Genomic DNA, 26,150 nt, shown 5'->3' with positions numbered 1-26,150 from the left:
GAAATAACACACATTTTTGTAGCCCCATTGGTGATGAACTCTAACTATAATATGCATAAAGACTGCACCAAATACATGGGTATATCAATGCACAACTCCAAAAAAAAAAAAACATAATACAAACGTGTCTTAATTAACGTCATGCAGTTAACAAGGTGTGAAGGAACTTGCTCTTCTCCGCAACCCTGTCTATCACGTCATCAGCATCCAAGTTCATTAGGACCTCTTTTTCTGTCGCCATCAGCATAAAGGCCTCCAAATTATCCTGTGACAATCGTGTCCTTACTGTGTGTTCACACCGAAAGACACACGTTTTGCCTGTTTGCGCGAACAGGCGAATGTTGCTGCGCGACAAATCATAATCTGTCGCTGTGCAGTTATGTGTGCAGTTATGTCAGGCGAACTTGTCGCGCAGCGAATTTTGTCTGACAACGTCTTTTGCCCGCCAACGGTGCCTTATGCCAATTCATTCGCATAAACCATGGCCGAGATAACCATCATTGCGTGTCTCTACCTGTTGTGGAAGAGGGAGAGACGTCGGAATGCCCGTCGTTTATGGGTTAATAATATAATCCGGAGGCGCACACCGCTTTGTGCCGTGATAATATATATATGTTTATATTATATAGATATTTATATATTATATATATAATATCATATAATATTATATATAGATAGAGCTCCGGGAGTCGCAAACGGCAACAATCACTTTCTCCTCCAAGCTGCGGTTCACTGCGGAGTGCAGGGAACGGTTGGCCCAGCCGGTTGAACGCTGATTGGCTGTTTTACGTTACTTCACCCACGTTACCCACAGGGAGTGAACGCTGATTGGCTGTCTCACGCGAATGCCGCGGAAAAGTTAAAATATTTCAACTTCAGTGAATTTGTCGCGCTGCAAATCTTCGTGAACGCGCTCTCCGTTCACGTGGAAAAATCAAATCAAATCTTGTCGCGGGTTTCGGCGACAAAAAATTTCGCCCGATTCGCGTCTCTACATTCACTTTGCATTGAAACGTGTCGCGGGGCGAAGTGCGGTGTCAACACACAGTTAGGCGATTCTTGATGAATTTAAAAGAGAAAACTTAAAATTTAAGAGAAAATTTAAGGGAAAAACTCAGTTCGCATGCCACTTGAGTAGGCTACAAGACAGTGTTAGTAGGAATTTATATGCCAACCATATATTGTTGTAGGCACAGGTGAAGAGGTTTAACTGCTGGAGAAGGAAATTGCAACAGATTACACAATGCAGGTAGCACATTTCTTGCTCACCAGGACAGGTTTATTTCTGTAGCCTATATCTTCCTCTATCTCCGCGGCATCATCAAATTCCGACGCTCTGACGTCTCTCTGTGTAGGCTACTCGTTTAGAGGAGACTTTCATTGTCAGCCAACAGTAATCTCCTTCTCTCCTTCTGTCACTGAATTCCTCGATTCATAGTTTAACAGCACACTCTCTTCCAACAACCCCCTAACACGCAGACGCGGTTTTGAAATTCCCAGAAGTCATTGCTTCATATAACTTTTGTAAACCAATAATAAAATAAAAAATACAGGCAGATTTGTTGTATTTCAATTTCAAACAATGCATGTTTTTAACATCTGATTGAATAAGGCTACAAAAGAATGTAGACCGATGTAAATATTGAGGGTAACCATGACTGTAGTAGAGACTCATATCTGGTAGCCTACAAATAATGATCAGTTTCCAAGTATGTATGACTAGGGGTTTAGAGATAAATGGCTGACTTGAAGCCGTTTAACGCTATAAATGCTTGATAGTGGGCCGAGAGATAATGTGGGGCCGCGCAAACCCGACAAGCATGCCGCTCCGTGATTGGCCGGCCCAAACGGCCAACGAGAGGCCGTGGCCCTTCTGGCATCTGCCTGAATGCCAGACTGTCCAGTCCGTCACTGTAAGCGTTTGAGCCAAACAATCTGAGCAATCAGCCCCCCCAAAAAGGCAAGGAGCGCCACGGCTGTGGATGTAAAATGAGCAACACCTCCTACTATGACCTGCAAGGCAGTACACAGGCGCACGCGCACACACACACACACACACACACACACACACACACACACACACACACACACAAACAGAAGTGTGATAATAAATATACCGGGTACTTATACAACTTCCAGAAGGAAATTAGGAAATATAGAATATCTTTGTGCCACATTTACTGTGATGCTGTGTACATGTGTATGATACATGCTGTTGTCCACAATAACAGCATAATACTAATTAACTAATTAACTAACTAACTCATAACTGAGTTGGTAAATTGTGCGATAAATTGATAAATACTCCCTTCCCTTGCAACCTTATAATAGCCTTCATCTGTGTAACTACAGTACACACATTACACACCAGGAAGGCTCACCTGTCAAGATTCACCCTTGCCGTAGCGTAGCAGTGTAGAGAAGTGTTTGAAGTTCTAGACCAGGAGATCCTACTGCAGCTCAAGGCCCACCAGGCTGTGGGCGTTCTTCCCGATGACGTTGGCCTCCCGGGGTTGGTACTTTTTGTCCAGTAAATTGTGGATTTTCCAGCAATCTTTTACAAAATCTTTCAGTGCTTTCTTTACAATGGCTTTCTTATTGTTCTGGCCTGTCCCGCTGCTCATTATGCCCACCACTTGATCTTATAAAGACAAAGGAAAAGGTTGGCATAACCATTACATTACCATTATGTCTTGTATGTTTGTTACAGATTAAAGAGCGGGATTATGTTTTGTTTTTTGAACACTTTTAGACCGATATTCACATCTTAAAGATCCCATATTATACCACCAGGTATGTGAGTGTGATCAGCCATTACAAGCCGCTTTGAAAATCGGCAAAAGCTGTCTCCAACGTATACCGCCCAATGTGCAAATCCACTACGAAAGATTTCCATCAGGTCCCCTGGCCGTGGGGCCCTTTGATTCTAATTAAACGTAGGAAATATTATTTAGTCTCCTTTAATAAGAAAACATATAAGGCAGAGCAATACAAGTGACATTGAACAGTTTGGACAGAGACTCACCGCGTTTGACCCCATATAGCCCATTTTCCTTTCAGAAAAGAAATTGGCCATGAAAACAGAAATAACAGAGGGTTGAATATTAAAATGAGATTATCATAATAAGCACTCACATTAATACTTCAAATAGCCAATCACGTTTTAGGCTATTCTTATTTTATCTTTGTCATCACTTCTGTGCTAGGACTAGGTCGACACATCCACGTGTTGTAATCAGTTGTATAAACAGTTGAACATCATTAACAGCAGCCTTATCTTACCTCTTGGCTTGTCAGTGAAAGTACCAGAACTGTGTGGTACCAGAGCCCGTCTACTCTTCCTATTAGACATTCTCTGGTGGTACTGAAGAGGAATCAGATTATATATGCTCAGGCGTTGCTTTTCGTTTCGTTTCAGGTTCGTGGGCCACTCGCTTCGGAGGGGGAGGTGCGACTGAGCAATTAATCTCACTAAGTTTCTTCCCAACAATGACACAACTTGCACTACTTTTCTCAGAAATAGACTAAGTTTATATCCAATTTACTATATAGGCTAGGCTACATCAATAAGGTGAATACCCTAGTAATCAATAAGTAATCAATCTCACACACAGAATACATACATTAATAAAAGATAGCTGCTAGATAGGCCTACATGTATTTCCGAAAGAAGATGAATCACACAATTCTCACATAAATCTTTATTGATATAAACAACGTTTGTTAAGTGTAAGAAAGAATAAACTGATTTCAAATTACACAACAAGTCTTACATTTGAATGACTCTAGTAGACAATTAGTAAGTTAATAGTTTTCATAGGAAACTTGTTGCCAATATTTACTGCAGTAAGAAAAACATTGGCCAGCCTCCCTTAAAATAGATTGTATGGGAGAAATGTACTCTTACATTTAATGATAATATGTAATTATTATCTTGCCTATATGCTATATGAATCTTACAGGAAATTAATCTATAGGAAAAACATTGGGTAAACACGGTACCACCCCAGCACAGCTGCAGTGTGCTACCGTTACGGCTGCCAAGAGGTGAACGAATGGGCCAGCCTTTGGGGCCACCCCAAGCTGCATGTTCCTTATATGGGGAGACAAAGTAGCCCAGAGGAGAACCACAGGGAACAGCCGTCATAGGAAAGTTCGATTTTCACTTTCTGTTTCTCTAACTGCCATTTGCTGGGTGTGCCTTTTCCCTGAGGTCAAGGATCTAAGGATCCAACTGACTCTTTAGAGCCCTTCTAACCAATCAGAGGCGAAAAACGTGCCCCTACCATCCTACGAAAAAAAGATTTGCGGGCTGTAGGAAGTGAGTTTTGGTTGGGGGTGCTGTAGTCGGTGAGCGTAGTTTGGCTTAACTTGCAGAAACATGTATGTTACGAACCCTCCTCGTTAGGGGGGGAAAGGGAAGTAACACACACAACCCGGTGGACAGCGTGGTAAAGTTGGTTTTATATTGGACGTTGGATATTTGACACATTCTAAAAATCTATTTAGCACTGGCGTCGATGGACGCATTTGTGTCAAACCAACTTTGATGTGTTAATTTAAGGCCTGCCTATATAACACAAAGCTTCTTTTGTCAAAAAAAAAATCTTTTGATTTTATACCATTTTTATGTTGATAAATGCTTTAAATCTATTATGCGGCTTCACTTTTTGACTTACCCATGTCAAAACACATAGGGTGAACTCAGCTCACTGCCCTACACATAACACAAAGCTTCTTTTCTCCAAAAAAACACCCTTTGATTTTATAAAATTTTTAAATGTTAAATGCTATAAATCTATTATGCGGCTTGACCTTTTGACCTACACATGTTAAAACACATGTGGTGAACTCAGCTAACTGTCAGCTAACTACACATAACAAAGTTTAATTTCTCAAAAAATGCTCTGTTTAATTTTATATATATTTTTAATGAAAAAGAAAAATGCTTTCAATGCTTTAAATATATTATGCAGCTTGGCCTTTTCACCTACCCATGTCAAAATACATCTGATGAACCCAGCTAACTGCCCCACACATAACACAAAGCTTCTTTTTTTCCAAAAACCCACCCTTTGATTTTATAAAAAAAAAAAATTGTGTTTGTGTAGAACAGTTAGCTAAGTTCACCAGATGTGTTTTAACATGTGTAGGTCAAAAGGTCAAGCCGCATAATAGATTTATAGCATTTAACATTTAAAAATTGTATAAAATCAAAGGATGTTTTTTTTGGAGAAAATAAGCTTTGTGTTATGTGTAGGGCAGTGAGCTGAGTTCACCCTATGTGTTTTGACATGGGTAAGTCAAAAAGTGAAGCCGCATAATAGAGTTAAAGCATTTATCAACGTTAAAGTGGTAGAAAATCAAAGGATGTTTTTTTTTTTTTTTTACAAAAGAAGCTTTGTGTTATATAGGCAGGCCTTGTATTAACACGTCAAAGTTGGTTTGACACAAATTCGTCCATCGAAGCCAGTGCTAAATAGATTTTTCGAATGTGTCGAATATCCAACGTCCAATATAAAACCAACTTTACCACGCTCCGGTGGACTGGGATTGTAATTGTAGTGTTTTATTGCAATCCGACAAAGGAATACATGGGAACAATCAACAGAAAAGCGCCGTTAGGTGCTGTTAAAGAAAAGAAACAAATATAACAAAAAGAGAACTCCTTAAAACAAAAGTGGAGCTACCTATCTAACAACTAACCCCGAATAACCCTAAAACAAAACCTAACCGACTATCCTACTCTAGCATATAACAAAACAGAAATACAAATGAACAGCACCCCTAAGTGTGTCTAACCAGTGTAAAACCTAAATGTGAGTGCAAGTGAACAATCAGTATTTTAGAGATTCTTCTTACCCTGGCCCCAAATCTGGGAACACACAAACTCTAAACTCTTGCAACCGACAGAAAGCGTCAACAAGCCTTGATTCCCTACAGGTGTCTGCCGCTGCTTGTTGGGCGCATCAGGCTTTTATACGCCTCCACGGCGCTGTTGTCCTCTGGTTGGCTGGGCCCCGCACCACTCAGCTGCCAGGGCTAATCAGGGGATGGGTGGACCCGCCCACTTGAGCTGCTTTGAGGAAAACAGGAGGGGTAGCGCATACAGAGGGAGGGGAGACAACGCAGTCGGCTCAAGGCCGTAACAATGTAAAAAAAAATAGGCTTATTGAAATGGTACAAAATTTATTGTATTTCATTGAAACTCCTTTCGCTGTTACAGGATAGGCATACATTATTACACCCCAGCACCTCCACGGGCCGTTGGGGTGCTGGGGGTGCGGATCTGTAGCCGTGGACCACGGCTATGTTTGATTGTAATTTGATTGATTAATTTGATTGTAATTAAACTTACATATAATTTATAATTTAGTTTCCTTTAGTAAGAAAAAATATAAGCCAGAGCCGGTACGGGCGAAACGGGCACGAAAAAAAAAAAAAAAGATCCGCGCATTTTCTATTATCGATCATACCCCCCCAACCCCCTGGTTGATAACTCAACCAAGACGGAGTGAAACCATGAGCTAAGCTCCTCAGTACTGCACTCAGACTCTGGAATGACGGAGTTGAGATAGAAAGCGGCCGAAAACCGAGCAGCAGTGGAAGGGTTAATGACGCGACAGCGCCGAGCAGCAACGGCAGCATTAACAACCTTACAGGCAAGAGCAACCTCAAATAATACAGGCATATGATCCGAAATCACTGCGTCACAAATCTCTAGGTTAAGGACAGGTAGCCCATACGATAGGACAAGATCAAGTGTGTGTCCATATTCTTGTGTGGGTCCAGATACATACTGCACAAGATTAAAAGAGTCAATGTGGTCAAGAAAGGCCTTTGCCATTGGTTTATCAGGACAGCACACATGAACATTAAAGTCACCCACAATAAGGACACGATCATATTTAGGCATGATTTCAGCCAGTAATTCAGAAAATTCATTAAAAAAGTATTTGTTGTATTTAGGAGGACGATAGACCACAGTGCACAATACAGTGGGAGAGCGACCCAGTTCAAATAAACTCAGTTCAAAGCTGGTGAACGAGGATGATGGAGATAACTGTCATTATGAACTGACATTCATAATGACCCTTGTAGACAGTGGCTATTCCTCCTCCCCGGCCAGACACCCGCGGGGAGTCAAAAAAAATAAATGAAAAGAGATAGAAAAATGTTTTTCTAACAATATTCACCCCATAAAACACATCAAATATAAGTTAGCTAAGTAGAAACTAAAAGTAAATGCAGAATTACATTTTAATACTATAATATTATGTGTGTGTGTGTAGGGAGGCAGTAACACACAGGTGGAAGGAGCACTATGAAGAGCTTCTGAACAGGGACACCACTCCTCAGATTGAGGCCCTGGTCCAACTCCCTCAACTGCCCATCATTGAGGGAATGGGAGAACCACCCAGTTTGGAAGAGGTGCAGGACGCTATCAGGACAATGAAAAACAACAAGGCTGCTGGGCCTGACGGCATCCCAGCTGAGGTCCTGAAAGAAGGTGGACCTGTCCTCCTTGAACACATCCACTCCCTGCTCCTCAAAATATAGGAAAAGGAGAAGGCCCCCTGAAGCCCCAAGGACCAAGAAGGAGGGCAGACATACTCGACCTTGAGTGTCTGCTGCCGCCGCTGATGATGGTTGGTGTGTGTGTGTGTGTGTGTGTGTGTGTGTTTCCCCCAAGTTGTGAAACACACACACCTTCATGTCCCACTCTTCTGGACGACACCAGATCTGTCTCCACTCCAACTCGTCCTCGTTTGCCCTTTTGCCTGAAGCCATGGTGGTAGATAAACCCATGTTTAGGGAACACCTAGAATCAAAAGCTTACGATCTTTGACATTACACACCGCCATGAATAGCATTGTTTTAACATTGTTTAATTGCTTTAAATCTGGTTTAGAGTTTTTACATTTTTTTAATTTTGGAATTGAAAATGTTTATATCAGTTTTTCTAATATTTATTTTTCAGACTCAGTAGTTTTTATCTATTAGTAGTAGTACTATAGTAGTAGTAGTATAATAGTAGTAGTTTTTAATTAGTTAGTATCAGACTCAGTAGTTTTTATCTATTAGTAGTAGTACTATAGTAGTAGTATAATAGTAGTAGTTTTTATTTAGTTAATTTCAGACTCAGTAGTTTTTACATGCACTGCAGCGTAAGCCACACCATTGTAGTTGCCAGTGGATGGGAAGACCAGCTCACTGCCATTCAGGCATGTGATTTTCACTATGGCCGAGTAGTCCAGGTTGATGTCTGCTCGCCCCACTGACAACTCAACGCTCACGGTCTTTCCTGCCGGGACCTTCACAATGACCTCATCTAATTCTGTTATGGTCTCTTTATTGGTCATTGAGGAGGACAGCACCCCTCCCAGGGTCAAGCTAAACCCACCAGACCCCTCCACCAGTTTCGGGATCCCTGCTTTAACAGTCATGCTGACGGTGGACTCAATCTTAGTGGTGGTGCTCCAGGTGGTAGACTTGGTCACAGATCTGCTGTACGTAAATTTCTGCTCTTGACCAACAGTAGTTCCGTTGTGATAAAACATCGATTTGATATATTCTTTGTTTACCTACAAACACAAAAAAAATCCATATTGTTCAGGCAACACAGAAAATGACACTTAATAACCAGTGCAGAAAATATTAACTCATTTATTTAGTCTAACATTTAGACTTTAACACTTTATTATACCCCCGGGAGAGAAATTCAAAAGATTTAAGTGCTGACACTATTTTATTGACCTAATGTAATTATCAAAAGACATTACTGTCAACCCCATATCAAATTATAATGTTTCATTCTATTGTGACAACTGCTGATAAAAAAGGGCTTTATAAAATACATTTGATTGATTAATATATAAGAGTAATCTGCCCTATGAAATATATGTATTACACATGCTTTTTTTTGTGATAGGAAAGAGGAAAAATACATGCCATTTTTGGTCCTGGACACGACCTACTACAAAAACAGGTGCTATTCATGCATGAAAATTATCCCATTCCAATTTTAATAAAGAAACACTTGAAATGTATTGGACCACTTATCCTGCCATATTCTGACTCAGGTCTTCCACACATAGCAGTACTCACCTGGGGTGTGTACGTGGCCAGGCTGGGATAGGTCATGTCGGTTAGCACAGACGACTTGATGGCACTGATGAAGAGGAATCCCATACAGTCAATGTCTAAGCCAGCTCTCCCCTGCAACCCCAGGCAGACTCCTGACCCCACATCGATAGAGTGCTCGGTCTTCAGCGGCCAGCTATTCATGTGCACGAAGAACTCACGTTTAGAACTCGTCCAGAACCTAATGCCACCCAGACGTGGGTGATGACACCCGGCACCGTTATCCCACAGTGACAGCTTGGTGATGCGCTCGCCAAGTTCGAACGTAAACTCACTGAAAGTGTTTGCAACTCCAAAGGTCTCCACACGCCCATCGGTCAGTTCTGCCCGCACAGCTTTGATCTGCCAGCCGCCCACTGCCACTCCAATCTTCTTGAGGGTGGCACCATTGTCACGGCCAGTGAAAGTAAATGGATCGCCTCCCTGTCCACCGATGATATCCAGTGTAGTCGCCATGTTAATATCCTGAAACAGAAATGTTAATCAATATAGTCATGCATCCTCTAAATGCTTGACAAAAGATGCAGGCATTTCGAGCTGTAAAAGGAAATCTGATCTATGTATCGTAGTGTAACAGCACTGATGCTGTGAAGATAATGGAAGCACATGTTAGTTCAAACACAGGTGCTACTCATAAGGGTGAGAAGGCTGCATTGGCTTTGGTTACCTGTGCTTGTCTGGCTATGAGTTGCTTTCATACATTTTTTCCTACTTTCAAGCATGTGAATTAATGGAGGATTCAAAATGGGTGTGAATTAATGAAAGAACGTCGTCCTAATGATTAACTGGGATTTCACTACTTGTCTCTGTAACCCTCAACAGAAGGATACTCATTAAGGACATGCATTACAACAAGTAGATAGACAGGGTCCTTTCCATTTACTGTTGTCTATTCTGACAACTGACTGAAAATGAATCACTCTCCTTCTATCGTTGTCTTTTTTTCCACTAACCCAGCTTAGTTAATCTTTAATTATTAATAAGAACCCGCAATACATAAAACATTTTTTATAAAATATGTTTGAGTGATTAATATACAAGACTAATCTGCCCTATGAAATATATGTATTACACATGCTTTTTTAGTGATAGGAAAGAGGAAAAATACATGCCATTTTCGGTCCTGGACACAACCTACTACAAAAACAGGTGCTATTCATGCATGAAAATTATCCCATTCCAATTTGAATAAAGAAACACTTGTTAATTGAAATGTATTGGACCACTTATCCTGCCATATTCTGACTCAGGTCTTCCACACATAGCAGTACTCACCTGGGGTGTGTACATGGCCAGGCTGGGATAGGTCATGTCGGACTTGATGGCACTGATGAAGAGGAATCCCATACAGTCAATGTCTAAGCCAGCTCTCCCCTGCAACCCCAGGCAGACTCCTGACCCCACATCGATAGAGTGCTCGGTCTTCAGCGGCCAGCTATTCATGTGCGCGAAGAACTCGCGTTTAGAACTCGTCCAGAACCTAATGCCACCCAGACGTGGGTGATGACACCCAACACCGTTATCCCACAGTGACAGCTTGGTGATGCGCTCTCCAAGTTCGAACATAAACTCACTGAAAGTTTTTGCAACTCCAAAGCTCTCCACACGCCCATCGGTCAGTTCTACCCGCACAGCTTTGATCTGCCAGCCGCCCACTGCCACTCCAATCTTCTTGAGGGTGGCACCATTGTCACGGCCAGTGAAAGTAAATGGATCGCCTCCCTGTCCACCGATGATATCCAGTGTAGTCGCCATGTTAATATCCTGAAACAGAAATGTTAATCAATATAGTCATGCATCCTCTAAATGCTTGACAAAAGATGCAGATATTTCGAGCTGTAAAAGGAAATCTGATCTATGATCGTAGTGTAACAGCACTGATGCTGTGAAGATAATGATACAGAATCTCACTCCAGCCAAAACCTTAAAATTTGATTGTAATTAAACTTACATATAATTTATAATTTAGTCTCCTTTAGTAAGAAAAAATATAAGCCAGAGAAATACAAATGACATTGAACAGTTTGGACATAGTCACCGCGGTCGACACCTCATTGCCCATTTTCCTTTCAGAAAAAAAATTAGCCATAAAAACAGAAATAACAGAGGGTTGAATATTAAAATGAGGTTATCATAATAAGCACTCACATTAATACTTCAAATAGCAAATCATGTCATTTTTGTCATCACTTCTGTGGTTGCACATCCACGTGTTGTAATCAGTTGTAAAGTAATGAACAGTTGAACTTGGTCTCATTTCTTCCTAAGAACATCACTAACAGCAGCCTTCTTACCTCTTGGCTTGTCAGTGAAGTTCCAGAACTGCGTGGTACCAGAGCCCGTCTACTCTTCCCTTTCTGGTGGTACTGAAGAGGAATCAGATTATATATGCTCAGGCGTTGCTTTTCGTTTCGTTTCAGGTTTGTGGGCCGCTCGCTTTGGAGGGGGAGGTGCAACTGTTTCCGAACGTCACAGAGCAAATTATCTCACTCAAGTTTCTTCCCAACAATTACATAACTTGCCCATAACACAAACACAAATCACCTTTGGCACTACTTTTCTCAGAAATAGAAAAGTTTATATCCAACTTACTATATAGGCTAGGCTACATCAATAAGGTGAATACCCTAGTAATCAATCTCACACACAGAATAAATACATTAATAAAAGATAGCTGCTAGATACATATATTTCCAAAAGAAGATGAATCACACAATTCTCACATAAATCTTTATTGATATAAACGTTTTTTAAGTGTAAGAAAGAACAACCTGATGTCAAATTACACGACAAGTCTTACATTTGAATGACTAGTAGACAATTAGTAAGTTAATAGTTTTCATAGGAAACTTGTTGGCAATACTTATCGTATGGTTGTTTCACGGGGAAGTCTGCAGTAAGAAAAACATTGGCCAGCCTCCCTTAAAATAGATTGTATGGGAGAAATGTAGTCTTACATTTAATGATAATATGTAATTATTATCTTGCCTACACGCTATATGAATCTTATAAGTGTGGAAAAACATTGAGTAAACACGGTACCACCCCAGGACAGCTGCAGTGTGCTACCGTTACGGCTGCCAAGAGGTGAACGAATGGACCAGCCTCTGGAGCCGCCCCAAGCTGCATGTTCCTTATATGGGGAGACAAAGGAGCCCAGAGGAGAACCACAGGGAACAGCCGTCATAGGAAAGTTCGATTTTCACTTTCTGTTTCTCTAATGCCATTTGGTGGGTGTGGCTTTTCCCTGAACCCCTTGGGGGGGGGATCCAACTGATAAGTCACCGCTACAACTCCCCACATTATAATTGTCAATGATCAAATCCAATAATTGGTCTAAAGTAGGCCTGGGCGATATGGCTGAAAGACATATCACAATATAACTTGATCATATTGATCGATATCGATAACTATTGATAATTTAAATTACCTAAAAAGACTATGAATTACCATGCTGGATTTAAACACTTCTGTTTAACACTTAATATGACCTTCCACTGTTCTTCATCGATAAATACTCCAATGTAGATACAACAATGAAAAACACTCAAATATTGTAAATAAGTATGGAACTGTGTTTGTGTAACAAACCTAGATGCTAGATTCAGTGGTCCAGTCTCTTATCGATATATATTGAACATGTTTTATATTGATATTGATCAAAGGTCTATCACAATACGATAATTTATTGTTTTATTGCCCAGGCCTAGTCTAAAGGACAGTTTCCTGTGTTCAGATCAAGTAGCAGAATGCATAACCTTGTGACCGGTTTACCCCAGACACAAAGGTTAACGTTAGACAACACTGGCAACAGGTGGGGTGGCTGGACAGTGCAAGGAATAGGAGACAGGGCTTGGCTGATGGAGGGGAAACAACATCTCATCTGTTGTTTACTACCATCTGATTAACCAACACGATTGATTTATTGGGGAGCAGAGCTGTTCTCAGCGTCCTGAGACCTGTCTGCCACTGTATAAGAAGGGCTTGCTTTGGCCAATGCTTTGGACTTCTCCTTTCGAAGCTAATGGAGAGACGCAGAGCGAACTCCCACCGAGTTAATAAACAGTTGAACTTGGTCTTATTTCTTCTTAAGAACATCACTAACAGCAGCCTTCTTACCTCTTGGCTTGTCAGTGAAAGTTCCAGAACTGCGTGGTACGAGAGCCCCTCTACTCTTGCCTTTCTGGTGGTACTGAAGAGGAATCAGATTATATATGCTCAGGCGTTGCTTTTCGTTTCGTTTCAGGTTCGTGGGCCGCTCGCTTTGGAGGGGGAGGTGCGAATGTTTCCGAACGTCATAGAGCAAATGATCTCGCTCAAGTTTCTTCCCAACAATGACATAACTTTTAACTACTTTTCTCAGAAATAGAAAAGTTTATATCCAACTTACTATATAGGCTAGGCTACATCAATAAGGTGAATACCCTAGTCAATCTCACACACAGAATACATACATTAATAAAAGATAGCTGCTAGATACATACCTATAGATACCTATATACCTCTAGATACCTATATTTCCGAAAGAAGATGAATCACACAACTCTCACATACATCTTTATTGATATAAACGTTTTTTAAGTGTAAGAAAGAACAACCTGATGTCAAATTACACGACAAGTCTTACATTTGAATGACTCTAGTAGACAATTAGTAAGATAATAGTTTTCATAGGAAACTTGTTGCCAATACTTATCGTATGGTTGTTTCACAGGGAAGTCTGCAGTAAGAAAAACATTGGCCAGCCTCCCTTAAAATAGATTGTATGGGAGAAATGTACTCTTACATTTAATGATAATATGTAATTATTATCTTGCCTATACAATATATGAATCTTATAGGAAATTAATCTATCGGAAAAACATTGAGTAAACACGGTACCACCCCAGTACAGCTGCAGTGTGCTACCGTTACGGCTGCCAAGAGGTGAACGAGTGGGCCGGTCTCTGGAGCCGCCCCAAGCTGCATGTTCCTTATATGGGGAGAAAAAGGAGCCCAGAGGAGAACCTCAGGGAACAGCCGTCATAGGAAAGTTTGATTTTCACTTTCTGTTTCTCTAACTGCCATTTGCTGGGTGTGCCTTTTCCCTGACCCCCTTGGGGAGGTCAAGGGTCTAAGGATCCAACTGACTCTTTAGTCTAAAACAGTTTATGCAGAAATTATTGCGCGTGGTGAAAAATCTCACAACAGCAACTGCAGTAAGAAAAACATTAGCCAGCCTCCCTTAAAATAGATTGTTAACAGGTTATATTCTTTATATGAAGTGGAAAGTATGGTATTATTTGTCATCCGGTACAATACAATAATACAACTAAAATTAAAGTCCTTCATTAGGTTACTTAAACTGTTAAAATCCATTTTACTCATGTATTAAAGCAGTGGTTCTCAACCTTTTTTGAACAAAAGCCCCCCTGACCTTACCCTGATCCTCTGGCGCCGAGCATAGACAGTACAAAGTAGCTGAGACGATAGAGGGGTTAGAAACCCATAAATGATAATAGGCTATTTATTTCAAGTAGCCTATTTTTGCACCAAAAATATTTGAAAACCATGAAAGTTTAAGATCGAAATATTATTTTTTTAAACTCTCACGTTCCCAGCGCCCCCCTAGATTGTGCAAACGCCCCCTTTGAGAAACCATGTATTAAAGATATGTATCTTCAATATTGGCAGAGATCCATAGGCTTCTGCAGAACGCAGAATGAAAACACCTTCTTAGTTGTGCTGCTAAAAGTTAGTAAGCTGGTAAAAGTTAAAAGTTGGAAAATGGTTCAGTCATGATTTGCCTGGGGGTAATCAAGCCTCTCCAGATCAACAGATGTCAATTACGCCGTGTTCTCTTCTTCTCTTCTCCCGCCTCCAAAAAGGCGTTCATCACAACACCCAAAACCACTGCGGCCCCGACTGATACAGCGACAGCCTCGACTGCCTGGCGCACCTGTGGTGGGAGGTCCGGTCACAAGGAGAGCACAGGGACTTTAGTGGTTAACCAAAGACTACCATCGCACACCAGCACAACACTACGTCAAAGGAAAACCCAAACCTAGAACAACTTATTATAGATGAAATCTAAACAAATCTCCACCCAACAGATAAATAGCCTTTATTTAGCTGTAATAGCTGTTATTAGGTTAAGAGTTATAGCTCGATGTGTCAAGAAGTGAACTGAATTCACATGAATCTCTGTATCTGAAACAGACAATTTGGATTTTCCATGAATTTGACTTTGACTAATGAGCATAAGCTGTCAATCTAATATCTGTCAGGAATAACCCTGACATACACTTATTATTGCTCTTTATGATTGGTATAAAATAGTTTGATGTGACATGTCACTTACAGAAGATAGGATAATACCTATTGATTGATCCCAGTAGGGAAATGTAGGATACCATGCAAACAATGGCAATGACAGTATATGCCATGAATTGTGTTGCATACTCTCATGTGTGGGTTCTGTCTCCAAAGTTTGATGGCTGTGTTTGTTTACTCTACAATGATGCATATCGATTTGTGTTGCTTATCCCCGTACCCCTTAAGAAAAAACAACATAATGAAATGATATATAAACACAATTGCAAAAGCAGTGCCATTCTGCAAGGCATGGGGCAAAGACGTGATGCTACATCATACCTGTCGAGACTGGGCCTTGCCGTAGCGCAGTTCGGTAACAAAGTGCTCGCAGTTGCTCTGGAAGAGACTGTAGGGCAGCATGGCGCCCACCAAGCGACGGGCCTCCTGCACCACCAGGTAGGCCGGCCGGGGCTCATACTGGTCATCCAGGATGTTGTTGATCCTCCACTTGTCGGTCCCCACCACATCCCAGATCCCAGCCTGCTTCACCAGGGCTCTATCGCATACGATGGACATCATGCTGTAGGAACCAGCCCCTGGGTTCTCCGCTACAGTCAAGAGAGCACAAAAGGCGCTTAGTGAAGGATCCAATACAAATGTTTTATTATCTTATTCCAAGCTGATTAGCCTGGCTATGCACAGATTGTGTTGGGTCTGCTTCTGATGAAGACTGTTCATCAGTGTGTTCCGTGGAGTCACTCACAAGGCGGTGACAAATGGACAACATATCCATCGCCAATGTACACAGCCCAGTGCTGGTAGGAGCCACGGAAGATCTCGATCAGGTCTCCTGGCTGCGGCTTAACTCCAGACTAGAGATTTATTTATTTGCAGGGAGAAATGATTTTGGAAAAATATTTTAGTATTTGGTATCAAAGCAATACATATTTCCTGTTGTGATGAATATGGTCGTATCCACAATGAAAGATTGATATCAGTTTTGCAGGCTCTGGTTCCCTTTCATTGCAGGGCCGTAGGCAAATCTTTTTTTCGTAGGATGGTAGGGAAAGTACCGCCTTTTTCGCCTCTGATTGGTTAGAAGGGCTCTTCTCCGATTGGTTATGGCACAGGGCTGGCTGTCGGCTAGTCTACCACCAACAGAAGTAAACTGTGGTGTATTTTCTACCATTGATTGACTGCAGCTTCATTCATCTGTGGTAGCCTACTAAAAATGACCACCATGCCTTTACTTTGGTAATAATTTGGACATAATAGTTTCATTAAATAGTTTCTGTTAAGCAGGCAGGATGCAAGTTAGGACCAACACATCTCTCCTCACCTCAGGGAGCCTTAATGGACTCTGTGTTGACTGTTCTGTTAATTGTACTGCTGTTATAAGCCTATTTACTGCTTGGAAAAACTTGGAGCCTAATTGGGTTGTTGTCAATGTTACTCCACTGCAGTGTAGGCCTACAATAGTCGCGTTACATTTCTCGCTGCTTTCCATACCTAGTTCCCTCGGTGTAATTGTGTGACCTGCACTGCACACAGCTGGTCAAACTAGTGCCGTTTCATATTCCACCGGGGACGTAAGCGCCGCGGAACGGCTGCGTCCTGTGCCCTGCGTCAATCCCCACCGGGCGCGGAACGGCAGCGCGCGCTGCCTTGCGAGCCAGCCGTATTCATGCGAGATCACGAGATCACGCGATAATCCTGAACGTTTTAACTGTGTGGATAAAGGAAATCCTTTCTCACATTGTCTTTATAAAAAGGATGATTGATTTCGTAAATTATTTTATGTTGCTCCACTTCGATAATAAGTCTCTCGTCGTCCATGTTGCCGACCCTCTGAGACCCTTTGATTGATTGACTGCTGACCTGGTGCCACCGGTCATGACATAATGTTGATGTGAAGTTGTATAGGCTACATGAGCTGAGTATTGTGTTTTATTTTGAAAATTGACCGGATGCTCTATGGCTTTTATTATTTCACTTCCTGCCCGGCTCGATCTGTTCTGTAGAAATTGACGCGGTTCAGCAGCGGCTCGCGTCAAAAATAGAAGTGCTGCGTAAAGATAGCGCTGCGGCGCGGTGCGCCGCTCCTGGGACGCTGCTGAGACGCTCAGCGGCGCGCCCGGTGGGGATGGTTTCATTGATTAGAGTGGCAGTGATCAGCAGCGGTGACCGCGGCGCAGCCGTTCCGCGGCGCTTACGTCCCCGGTGGAATCGACTTCTGTATTGGACGCACTTATCACTGTTGGATTGAGTTTGTTTACTTCTGTTGGTGGTAGACTAGCCGACAGCGTGCCCTGTAACCAATCGGAGAAGAGCCCTTCTAACCAATTAGAGGCGAAAAAGGCGGTACGTGCCCCTACCATCCTACGAAAAAAAGATTTGCGGGCCGCAGGAAGTGAGTTTTGGTTGGGGGTGCTGTAGTCGGTGAGTGTGTTTGGCTTAACTTGCAGAAACACGTAAAAAAAAATAGGCTTATTGAAATGGTACAAAATGTATTGTATTTTATTGAAACTCCTTTCGCTGTTACAGGATAGGCATACATTATTACTGTCAGACAGTAATAATAACTTTGTCGCACCTCCGTAACTTTGTCGCCTTTTTTTTAGTGGAGCCTCCACTAAAAAAAAGGCGACAAAGTTACGCAACCGCCCACAGATCCGCAACCTCCACGGCCCGTGGAGGTGCTGATCCGTGGACCACGGCTATGTTTGATTGTAATTAGGGACCGAGCCAGAACTGGCAAGGTCCCTATTGTTTTTGGTCCGATTATTATTCTTATTCTTTTCCCCCCTTTTCGACTGCATTTTCCCCCCCCTGAACATATACGAAAGCTCATTTTTAATTTGATTGATTAATTTGATTGTAATTAAACTTACATATAATTTATAATTTAGTCTCCTTTAGTAAGAAAACATATAAGCCAGAGCCGGAATACAAATGACATTTAACAGTTTGGACATAGACTCACCGCGGTCGACACCTCATTGCCCATTTTCCTTTCAGAAAATAAATTGGCCATGAAAACAGAAATAACAGAGGGTTGAATATTAAAATGAGATTATCATAACATTTAGATTGAATGTTATATAACAATAACATTAATAGGCCTACTTCAAATAGCCAATCACGTTTTATACTATTCTTATTTTATCTATGTCATCACTTCTGTGTTAGGACTTCGACACATCCACGTGTTGTAATCAGTTGTAAATACCTAATAAACAGTTGAACTTGGTCTTATTTCTTCTTAAGAACATCACTAACAGCAGCCTTCTTACCTCTTGGCTTGTCAGTGAAAGTTCCAGAACTGCGTGGTACCAGAGCCCGTCTACTCTTCTCTTTCTGGTGGTACTGAAGAGGAATCAGATTATATATGCTCAGGCGTTGCTTTTCGTTTCGTTTCAGGTTTGTGGGCCGCTCGCTTTGGAGGGGGAGGTGCGACTGTTTCCGAACGTCACAGAGCAAATGATCTCACTCAAGTTTCTTCCCAACAATTACATAACTTTTAACTACTTTTCTCAGAAATAGAAAAGTTTATATCCAACTTACTATATAGGCTAGGCTACATCAATAAGGTGAATACCCTAGTAATCAATCTCACACACAGAATACATACATTAATAAAAGATAGCTGCTAGATACATACCTATAGATACCTATACCTCTAGATACCTATATTTCCGAAAGAAGATGAATCACACAACTCTCACATAAATCTTTATTGATATAAACGTTTTTTAAGTGTAAGAAAGAACAACCTGATGTCAAATTACACGACAAGTCTTACATTTGAATGACTCTAGTAGACAATTAGTAAGATAATAGTTTTCATAGGAAACTTGTTGCCAATACTTATCGTATGGTTGTTTCACGGGGAAGTCTGCAGTAAGAAAAACAATGGCCAGCCTCCCTTAAAATAGATTGTATGGGAGAAATGTAGTCTTACATTTAATGATAATATGTAATTATTATCTTGCCTACACGCTATATCAGGGTTTCTCAACGGGGGCGGCGTTCGTAGAACCTAGGGGGGCGCTGGGAACGAACACGGGGGCGTCACAACTTTGCTTGTGTAGTGGTCATTATTTTGAACTTTTTAAACTTTCATGGTTTTCAAATATTTTCGGTGCAAAAATAGTATAAGTGAAATAAAAAGCCTATCTTCATATGGGTTTCTAACCCCTCTATCGTCTCATCTACTTTTTACTTTATGCTCAGTGCCGTCATGATCGCCATAGTAACGCCGATAAACAAACCCACCTCATCGCAGCAGCATGGTGCTTTAGAAACTATTTCGCCCCCCCCCCCCCCCCCCCTGACTTCCACTGGTTGGTTTGCGGGACATGCAAAGCAAGCGGTGGATGGGGCATTACACTAAGCAACATGAACCTCATCCATATTACATAGTAAGGCAACATAAGACGTGAATAAAGCTAACTCTACTCGCTTAGCATGCTAATTGTAAACAATAGAACGTGCGCATTACGTGTAGACCACTGCAACGTCGCTCATTACGTCTGCGAACCGATACAACACTTACTTTCATAAGGTACGCACGCCAACCGGCACATACGCATTTAACACTGATGTTACAGGCGCTTAACTTGTATAGTAACAAACTACTTTAATTACTATTTGGCCGCAAACGTAAACGTGCTACTCTCAGAACGAAGCGGATGAAGGCTGCACATGCAGCGTTGCTAGGCAACGTCACGTAAACAAAGGGAGTCTTTCGTGCACATATTGAACCTAAGTTCGCGGGTTAACAGTTCAATAACCAATAAAAATGTACACAAGCACTGTCACGTATTAAACTTCAATAGCTCAATAATAAAACCTTTTAATAAAACTCTGAATACACATTTTCTTGTCCAGAAAAAACAAGCGGCACAGAAGTTTTTTATTCAAGCAATGTAGCACGAGTTGGAGTGGAGTTGGTAATGGATAAAGCCTACCCACGGGTGTCGCAATTTTTTTTTTAAACAAAATTAACAATTAAAAAAAAGTGTGGAAAAACATTGAGTAAACACGGTACCACCCCAGGACAGCTGCAGTGTGCTACCGTTACGGCTGCCAAGAGGTGAACGAGTGGGCCGGTCTCTGGAGCCGCCCCAAGCTGCATGTTCCTTATATGGGGAGACAAAGGAGCCCAGAGGAGAACCACAGGGAACAGCCGTCATAGGAAAGTTAGATTTTCACTTTCTGTTTCTCTAATGCCATTTGGTGGGTGTGCCTTTTCCCTGAACCCCTTGGGGGGGGTCTAAGGATCCAACTGATAAGTGCACTATATAAATGCAGTCCATTTACCATTTAAGTCACCACTACAACTCCCCACATTATAATTGTCAATGATCAAATCCAATAATTGGTCTAAACTCTAAAGGACAGTTTCCTGTGTTCAGATCAAGTAGCAGAATGCATAACCTTGTGACCAGTTTACCCCAGGCACAAAGGTTAACGTTAGACAACACTGGGAACAGGTGGGGTGGCTGGACAGTGCAAGGAATAGGAGACAGGGCTTGCCTGATGGAGGGGAAACAACATCTCATCTGTTGTTTACTACCATCTGATTAACCAACACAATTGATTTATTGGGGAGCAGAGCTGTTCTCAACGTCTTGAGACCTGTCTGCCACTGTATAAGAAGGGCTTGCTTTGGCCAATGCTTTGGACTTCTCCTTCTACTCCCATCTGAGGCCTTGGATTATTGTATGCTTGTTGTATGTTATTGTATGCTTATTACTCTAATAAATTAGCCTAATTGTTATAAGCTTGGATGACTCTTTAGTCTAAAACAGTTTATGCAGAAATTATTGCGCCGTGGTGAAAAATCTCACGACAGTAACTGCAGTAAGAAAAACATTAGCCAGCCTCCCTTAAAATAGATTGTAAACAGGTTCTATTCTTTCTATGAAGTGGAAAGTATGGTATCATTTGGCATCCGGTTTAAGATTTTTTTCAGATGAACAATAATACAACTAAAATTAAAGTCCTTCATTATATTACTTAAACTGTTAAAATCCATCTTACTCATGTAGATACTGTATCTTTAATATTGGCAGAGATCCATAGGTTTCTGCAGAACGCAGAATGAAAACACCTTCTTAGTTGTGCTGCTAAAAGTTAGTAAGCTAGTAAAAGTTAAAAGTTGGAAAATGGTTCAGTCATGATTTGCCTGGGGGTAATCAAGCCTCTCCAGATCAACAGATGTCAATTACGCCGTGTTCTCTTCTTCTCTTCTCCCGCCTCCAATAAGGCGTTGACCACAACACCCAAAACCACTGCAGCCCCGACTGATACACCGACAGCCTGGACTGCCCGGCGCACCTGTGGTGGGAGGTCCGGTCACAAGGAGAGCACAGGGACTTTAGTGGTTAACCAAAGACTACCATCGCACACCAGCACAACACTACGTCAAAGGAAAACCCAAACCTAGAACAACTTATTATAGATGAAATCTAAACAAATCTCTACCCAACAGATAAATAGCCTTTATTTAGCTGTAATAGCTGTTATCTATTAGGTTAAGAGTTTATAGCTTGATGTGTCAAGAAGTGAACTGAATTCACATGAATCTCTGTATCTGAAACAGACAATTTGGATTTTCCATGAATTTGACTTTGACTAATATAATAAGCTGTCAATCTAATATCTGTCAGGAATAATCCTGACATACACTTATTATTGCTCTTTATGATTGGTATAAAATAGTTTGATGTGACATGTCACTTACAGAAGATAGGATAATACCTATTGATTGATCCCAGTAGGGAAATGTAGGATACCATGCAAACAATGTCAATGACAGTATCTGCCGAATTGTGTTGCATACTCTCGTGTGTCTCCAAAGTTTGATGGCTGTGTTTGTTTACTCTACAATGATGCATATCGATTTGTGTTGCTTATCCCCGCACCCCTTAAGAAAAAACAACATAATGAAATGATATATAAACACAATTGCAAAAGCAGTGCCATTCTGCAAGGCATGGGGCAAAGACGTGATGCTACATCATACCTGTCGAGACTGGGCCTTGCCGTAGCGCAGTTCGGTAGCAAAGTGCTCGCAGTTGCTCTGGAAGACACTGTAGGGCAGCATGGCGCCCACCAAGCGACGGGCCTCCTGCACCACCAGGTAGGCCGGCCGGGGCTCATACTGGTCATCCAGGATGTTGTTGACCCTCCACTCGTCGGTCTCCACTACTTCCCAGATCCCAGCCTGCTTCACCAGGGCTCTATCGCATACGATGGACATCATGCTGTAGGAACCAGCCCCTGGGTTCTCCGCTACATGCAAGAGAGCACAAAAGGCGCTTAGTGAAGGATCCAATACAAATGTTTTATTATCTTATTCCAAGCTGATTAGCCTGGCTATGCACAGATTGTGTTGGGTCCGCTTCTGAAGAAGACTGTTCATCAGTGTGTTCCGTGGAGTCACTCACAAGGCGGTGCCAAATGGACAACATATCCATCGCCAATGTACACAGCCCAGTGCTGGTAGGAGCCACGGAAGATCTCGATCAGGTCTCCTGGCTGCGGCTTAACTCCAGACTAGAGATTTATTTATTTGCAGGGAGAAATGATTTAGGAAAAATATTTTAGTATTTGGTATCAAAGCAATACATATTTCCTGTCGTGATGAATATGGTTGTATCTACAATGAAAGATTGATATCAGTTTTGCAGGCTCTGGTTCCCTTTCATTGCTGGGCCGTAGGCAAATCTTTTTTTCGTAGGATGGTAGGGGCATGTACCGCCTTTTTCGCCTCTGATTGGTTAGAAGGGCTCTTCTCCGATTGGTTGTGGCACATTTTCTACCATTGACAGACTGCGGCTTCATTCATCTGTGGTAGCCTACTAAAAATTACCATCATGCATTTACTTTGGTAATAATTTGGACATAATAGTTTCATTAAATAGTTTCTGTTAAGCAGGCATCGGATGCAAGTTAGGACCAACAGATCTCTCCTCACCTCAGGGAGCCTTAATGGACTCTGTGTTGACTGTTCTGTTAATTGTACTGCTGTTATAAGCCTATTTGCTGGTTGGAAAAACTTGGAGCCTAATTGTTAGAGGTTGTTGTCAATGTTAATCCACTGCAGTGTACAATAGTCGCGTTACATTTCTCGCTGCTTTCCATACCTAGTTCCAGGTGCGTCATTTCCACCGGAGACGCCGGGGACATGTCCCCATCACTATTTATAATTTTAATTTTGTCCCCACCACTTTTAAAAATGTGCAAACCAATTGACCGTTCGCGCTGTCCAATCACAAGAGTGGTAAGGTCCGTCAAGCTTGCATTTCGCTATGGCTACGGCTCGAGGGGAAATCAGAGGAGAGGAAATCTTAAAAAAACTGATAAGGGGTCGGGGCTTGCGAACGGTCAATTGCGATGTGATAGGCCCGCGTGCACGATGACATCCTCACAGCATGCACACCTGTCTATTTTCTGGATGGCAGCCTAATAGTTGTTTTACAGACACTTTGCAGCAGCATTGAAGACGACAAGTGTCGAGAAAGTCGACTCCTCATATCGGTTCCAGCTTTTCTCTTAGACATGATGCAGGATGAATCCAGTCAAATAGCCTTGCGACTTGCGCCTTTTATTTTTATTTTTATTTTTTTATATTTAATGTCATCGCAAGGGGGAGGGGGACGCTGTGCCCATTTCAACTAGTGGTAATAGAGCCACCGGTTGTGATGAAAAGCGCACAGCGCCACCTATCGTACCGGGGCATGACACGCTTCGGCCAATGAATCGATTTACTCACCGCCATGTATACGCGGACAATTGCAGTTGTCCAATTGAGGAGCATAATCGAGCTATGGCTTTAATAAAATTAAGCTGTGCATGTAAAGGTACTGACTGTGGACATAGACTCACCGCGGTCGACACCTCATTGTTCATTTTCCTTTCAGAAAATAAATTGGCCATGAAAACAGAAATAACAGAGGGTTGAATATTAAAATGAGATTATCATAATAACATATAGATTGAATTTTATATAACAATAACATTAATACTTCAAATAGCCAATCACGTTTTATACTATTCTTATTTTATCTTTGTCATCACTTCTGTGCTAGGACTAGGTCGACACATCCACGTGTTGTAATCAGTTGTAAAGTAATAAACAGTTGAACTTGGTCTTATTTCTTCTTAAGAACATCACTAACAGCAGCCTTCTTACCTCTTGGCTTGTCAGTGAAAGTTCCAGAACTGCGTGGTACCAGAGCCCGTCTACTCTTCTCTTTCTGGTGGTACTGAAGAGGAATCAGATTATATATGCTAAGGCGTTGCTTTTCATTTCGTTTCAGGTTTGTGGGCCGCTCGCTTTGGAGGGGGAGGTGCGACTGTTTCCGAACGTCACAGAGCAAATGATCTCGCTCAAGTTTCTTCCCAACAATTACATAACTTTTAACTATTTTTTCTCAGAAATAGAAAATTTTGTATCCAACTTAGTATATAGGCTAGGCTACATCAATAAGGTGAATACCCTAGTAATCAATCTCACACACAGAATACATAGGCTACATTAAGAAAAGATAGCTGCTAGATACTAGGCCTATATTTCCGAAAGAAGATGAATCACACAATTCTCACATAAATCTTTATTGATATAAACGTTTTTTAAGTGTAAGAAAGAACAACCTCTTACATTTGAATGACTCTAGTAGACAATTAGTAAGATAATAGTTTTCATAGGAAACTTGTTGGCAATACTTATCGTATGGTTGTTTCACAGGGAAGTCTGCAGTAAGAAAAACATTGGCTAGCCTCCCTTAAAATAGATTGTATGGGAGAAATGTAGTCTTACATTTAATGATAATATGTAATTATTATCTTGCCTACACGCTATATGAATCTTATAAGTGTGGAAAAACATTGAGTAAACACGGTACCACCCCAGGACAAAATAGATTGTATGGGATTGTATGGAATGTTATTGTATGTTTATTACAGTGTGCTACCGTTACGGCTGCCAAGAGGTGAACGAGTGGGCCGGCCTCTGGAGCCGCCCCAAGCTGCATGTTCCTTATATGGGGAGACAAAGGAGCCCAGAGGAGAACCACAGGGAACAGCCGACAAGGGAAAGTTAGATTTTCACTTTCTGTTTCTGAGGTGAACAAGAGGTGAACGAGTGGGCCGGTCTCTGGAGCCGCCCTAAGCTGCATGTTCCTTATATGGGGAGACAAAGGAGCCCAGAGGAGAACCACAGGGAACAGCCGTCATGGGAAAGTTAGATTTTCACTTTCTGTTTCTCTAATGCCATTTGGTGGGTGTGCCTTTTCCCTGAACCCCTTGGGGGGGGTCTAAGGATCCAACTGATAAGTGCGCTATATAAATGCAGTCCATTTACCATTTAAGTCACCGCTACAACTCCCCACATTATAATTGTCAATGATCAAATCTAATAATTGGTCTAAAGGACAGTTTCATGTGTTCAGATCAAGTAGCAGAATGCATAACCTTGTGACCGGTTTACCCCAGGCACAAAGGTTAACGTTAGAGAACACTGGGAACAGGTTGGGTGGCTGGACAGTGCAAGGAATAGGAGACAGGGCTTGCCTGATGGAGGGGAAACAACATCTAATCTGTTGTTTACTACCATCTGATTAACCAACACAATTGATTTATTGGGGAGCAGAGCTGTTCTCAACGTCTTGAGACCTGTCTGCCACTGTATAAGAAGGGCTTGC

The 26,150-nt window shown here is 41.7% G+C and overlaps 3 protein-coding genes across 4 annotated transcripts; all 3 read right to left on the bottom strand.

Annotated features, from left to right (window-relative positions):
- Positions 1-5,548: 5,548 nt before the first annotated feature.
- On the bottom strand, positions 5,549-24,656 carry LOC311345163 (aerolysin-like protein). 2 transcript variants are annotated; one of them, XM_084469540.1, is made up of 5 exons: positions 24,641-24,656; positions 11,439-11,510; positions 10,420-10,908; positions 9,109-9,609; positions 5,549-8,585 (listed from the first exon to the last, which is right to left on the bottom strand). In XM_084469540.1, the coding sequence occupies exons 3-5, from the start codon at positions 10,897-10,899 to the stop codon at positions 8,127-8,129; spliced, it is 1,440 nt and encodes a 479-aa protein (XP_084325666.1). In that variant the 5' UTR covers positions 10,900-10,908; positions 11,439-11,510; positions 24,641-24,656; the 3' UTR covers positions 5,549-8,126. The 2 variants fall into 2 exon arrangements, with proteins under 2 accessions (XP_084325666.1, XP_084325665.1); XM_084469539.1 differs by lacking the exon at positions 24,641-24,656 and adding an exon at positions 13,264-13,368.
- On the bottom strand, positions 13,689-18,846 carry LOC311345354 (phospholipase A and acyltransferase 3-like). The gene is made up of 5 exons (XM_084469727.1): positions 18,732-18,846; positions 18,422-18,449; positions 16,202-16,310; positions 15,778-16,046; positions 13,689-15,082 (listed from the first exon to the last, which is right to left on the bottom strand). Exons 2-5 carry the CDS (start codon positions 18,443-18,445, stop codon positions 14,966-14,968), a joined length of 519 nt encoding a protein of 172 aa, XP_084325853.1. The 5' UTR covers positions 18,446-18,449; positions 18,732-18,846; the 3' UTR covers positions 13,689-14,965.
- Positions 19,165-24,690, bottom strand: LOC311345164 (phospholipase A and acyltransferase 3-like). The gene is made up of 5 exons (XM_084469541.1): positions 24,641-24,690; positions 24,334-24,361; positions 22,893-23,001; positions 22,469-22,737; positions 19,165-21,780 (listed from the first exon to the last, which is right to left on the bottom strand). The coding sequence occupies exons 2-5, from the start codon at positions 24,355-24,357 to the stop codon at positions 21,664-21,666; spliced, it is 519 nt and encodes a 172-aa protein (XP_084325667.1). The 5' UTR covers positions 24,358-24,361; positions 24,641-24,690; the 3' UTR covers positions 19,165-21,663.
- Between the last annotated feature and the right edge of the window lie 1,460 nt (positions 24,691-26,150).

This window comes from Micromesistius poutassou (assembly GCF_964030765.1).
Source record: "Micromesistius poutassou genome assembly, chromosome: 6".
NCBI classification, from domain to species: Eukaryota; Metazoa; Chordata; class Actinopteri; order Gadiformes; family Gadidae; genus Micromesistius; species Micromesistius poutassou.
The sequence above is the reverse complement of the archived record's forward strand: the minus strand, read 5'-3'. Positions and strand labels throughout refer to the sequence as shown.

Excerpts from the sequence above, each read along its gene's own strand:
- LOC311345164 (XM_084469541.1), bottom strand. The coding sequence starts at position 24,357 with ATGAACAATGAGGTGTCGACCGCG. Across the intron at positions 23,002-24,333 it reads ACAATGAGGTGTCGACCGCG|TCTGGAGTTAAGCCGCAGCC; the intron begins GTGAGTCTATGT and ends ATAAATCTCTAG. Across the intron at positions 22,738-22,892 it reads TGTCCATTTGGCACCGCCTT|CGGAGAACCCAGGGGCTGGT; the intron begins GTGAGTGACTCC and ends TCTTGCATGTAG.
- LOC311345163 (XM_084469540.1), bottom strand. The coding sequence starts at position 10,899 with ATGGCGACTACACTGGATATCATCGGTGGACAGGGAGGCGATCCATTT. Across the intron at positions 9,610-10,419 it reads TGGCCATGTACACACCCCAG|GATATTAACATGGCGACTAC; the intron begins GTGAGTACTGCT and ends TTTCTGTTTCAG. Across the intron at positions 8,586-9,108 it reads TGGCCACGTACACACCCCAG|GTAAACAAAGAATATATCAA; the intron begins GTGAGTACTGCT and ends TTGTGTTTGTAG.
- LOC311345354 (XM_084469727.1), bottom strand. The coding sequence starts at position 18,445 with ATGGGCAATGAGGTGTCGACCGCG. Across the intron at positions 16,311-18,421 it reads GCAATGAGGTGTCGACCGCG|TCTGGAGTTAAGCCGCAGCC; the intron begins GTGAGTCTATGT and ends ATAAATCTCTAG. Across the intron at positions 16,047-16,201 it reads TGTCCATTTGTCACCGCCTT|CGGAGAACCCAGGGGCTGGT; the intron begins GTGAGTGACTCC and ends TCTTGACTGTAG.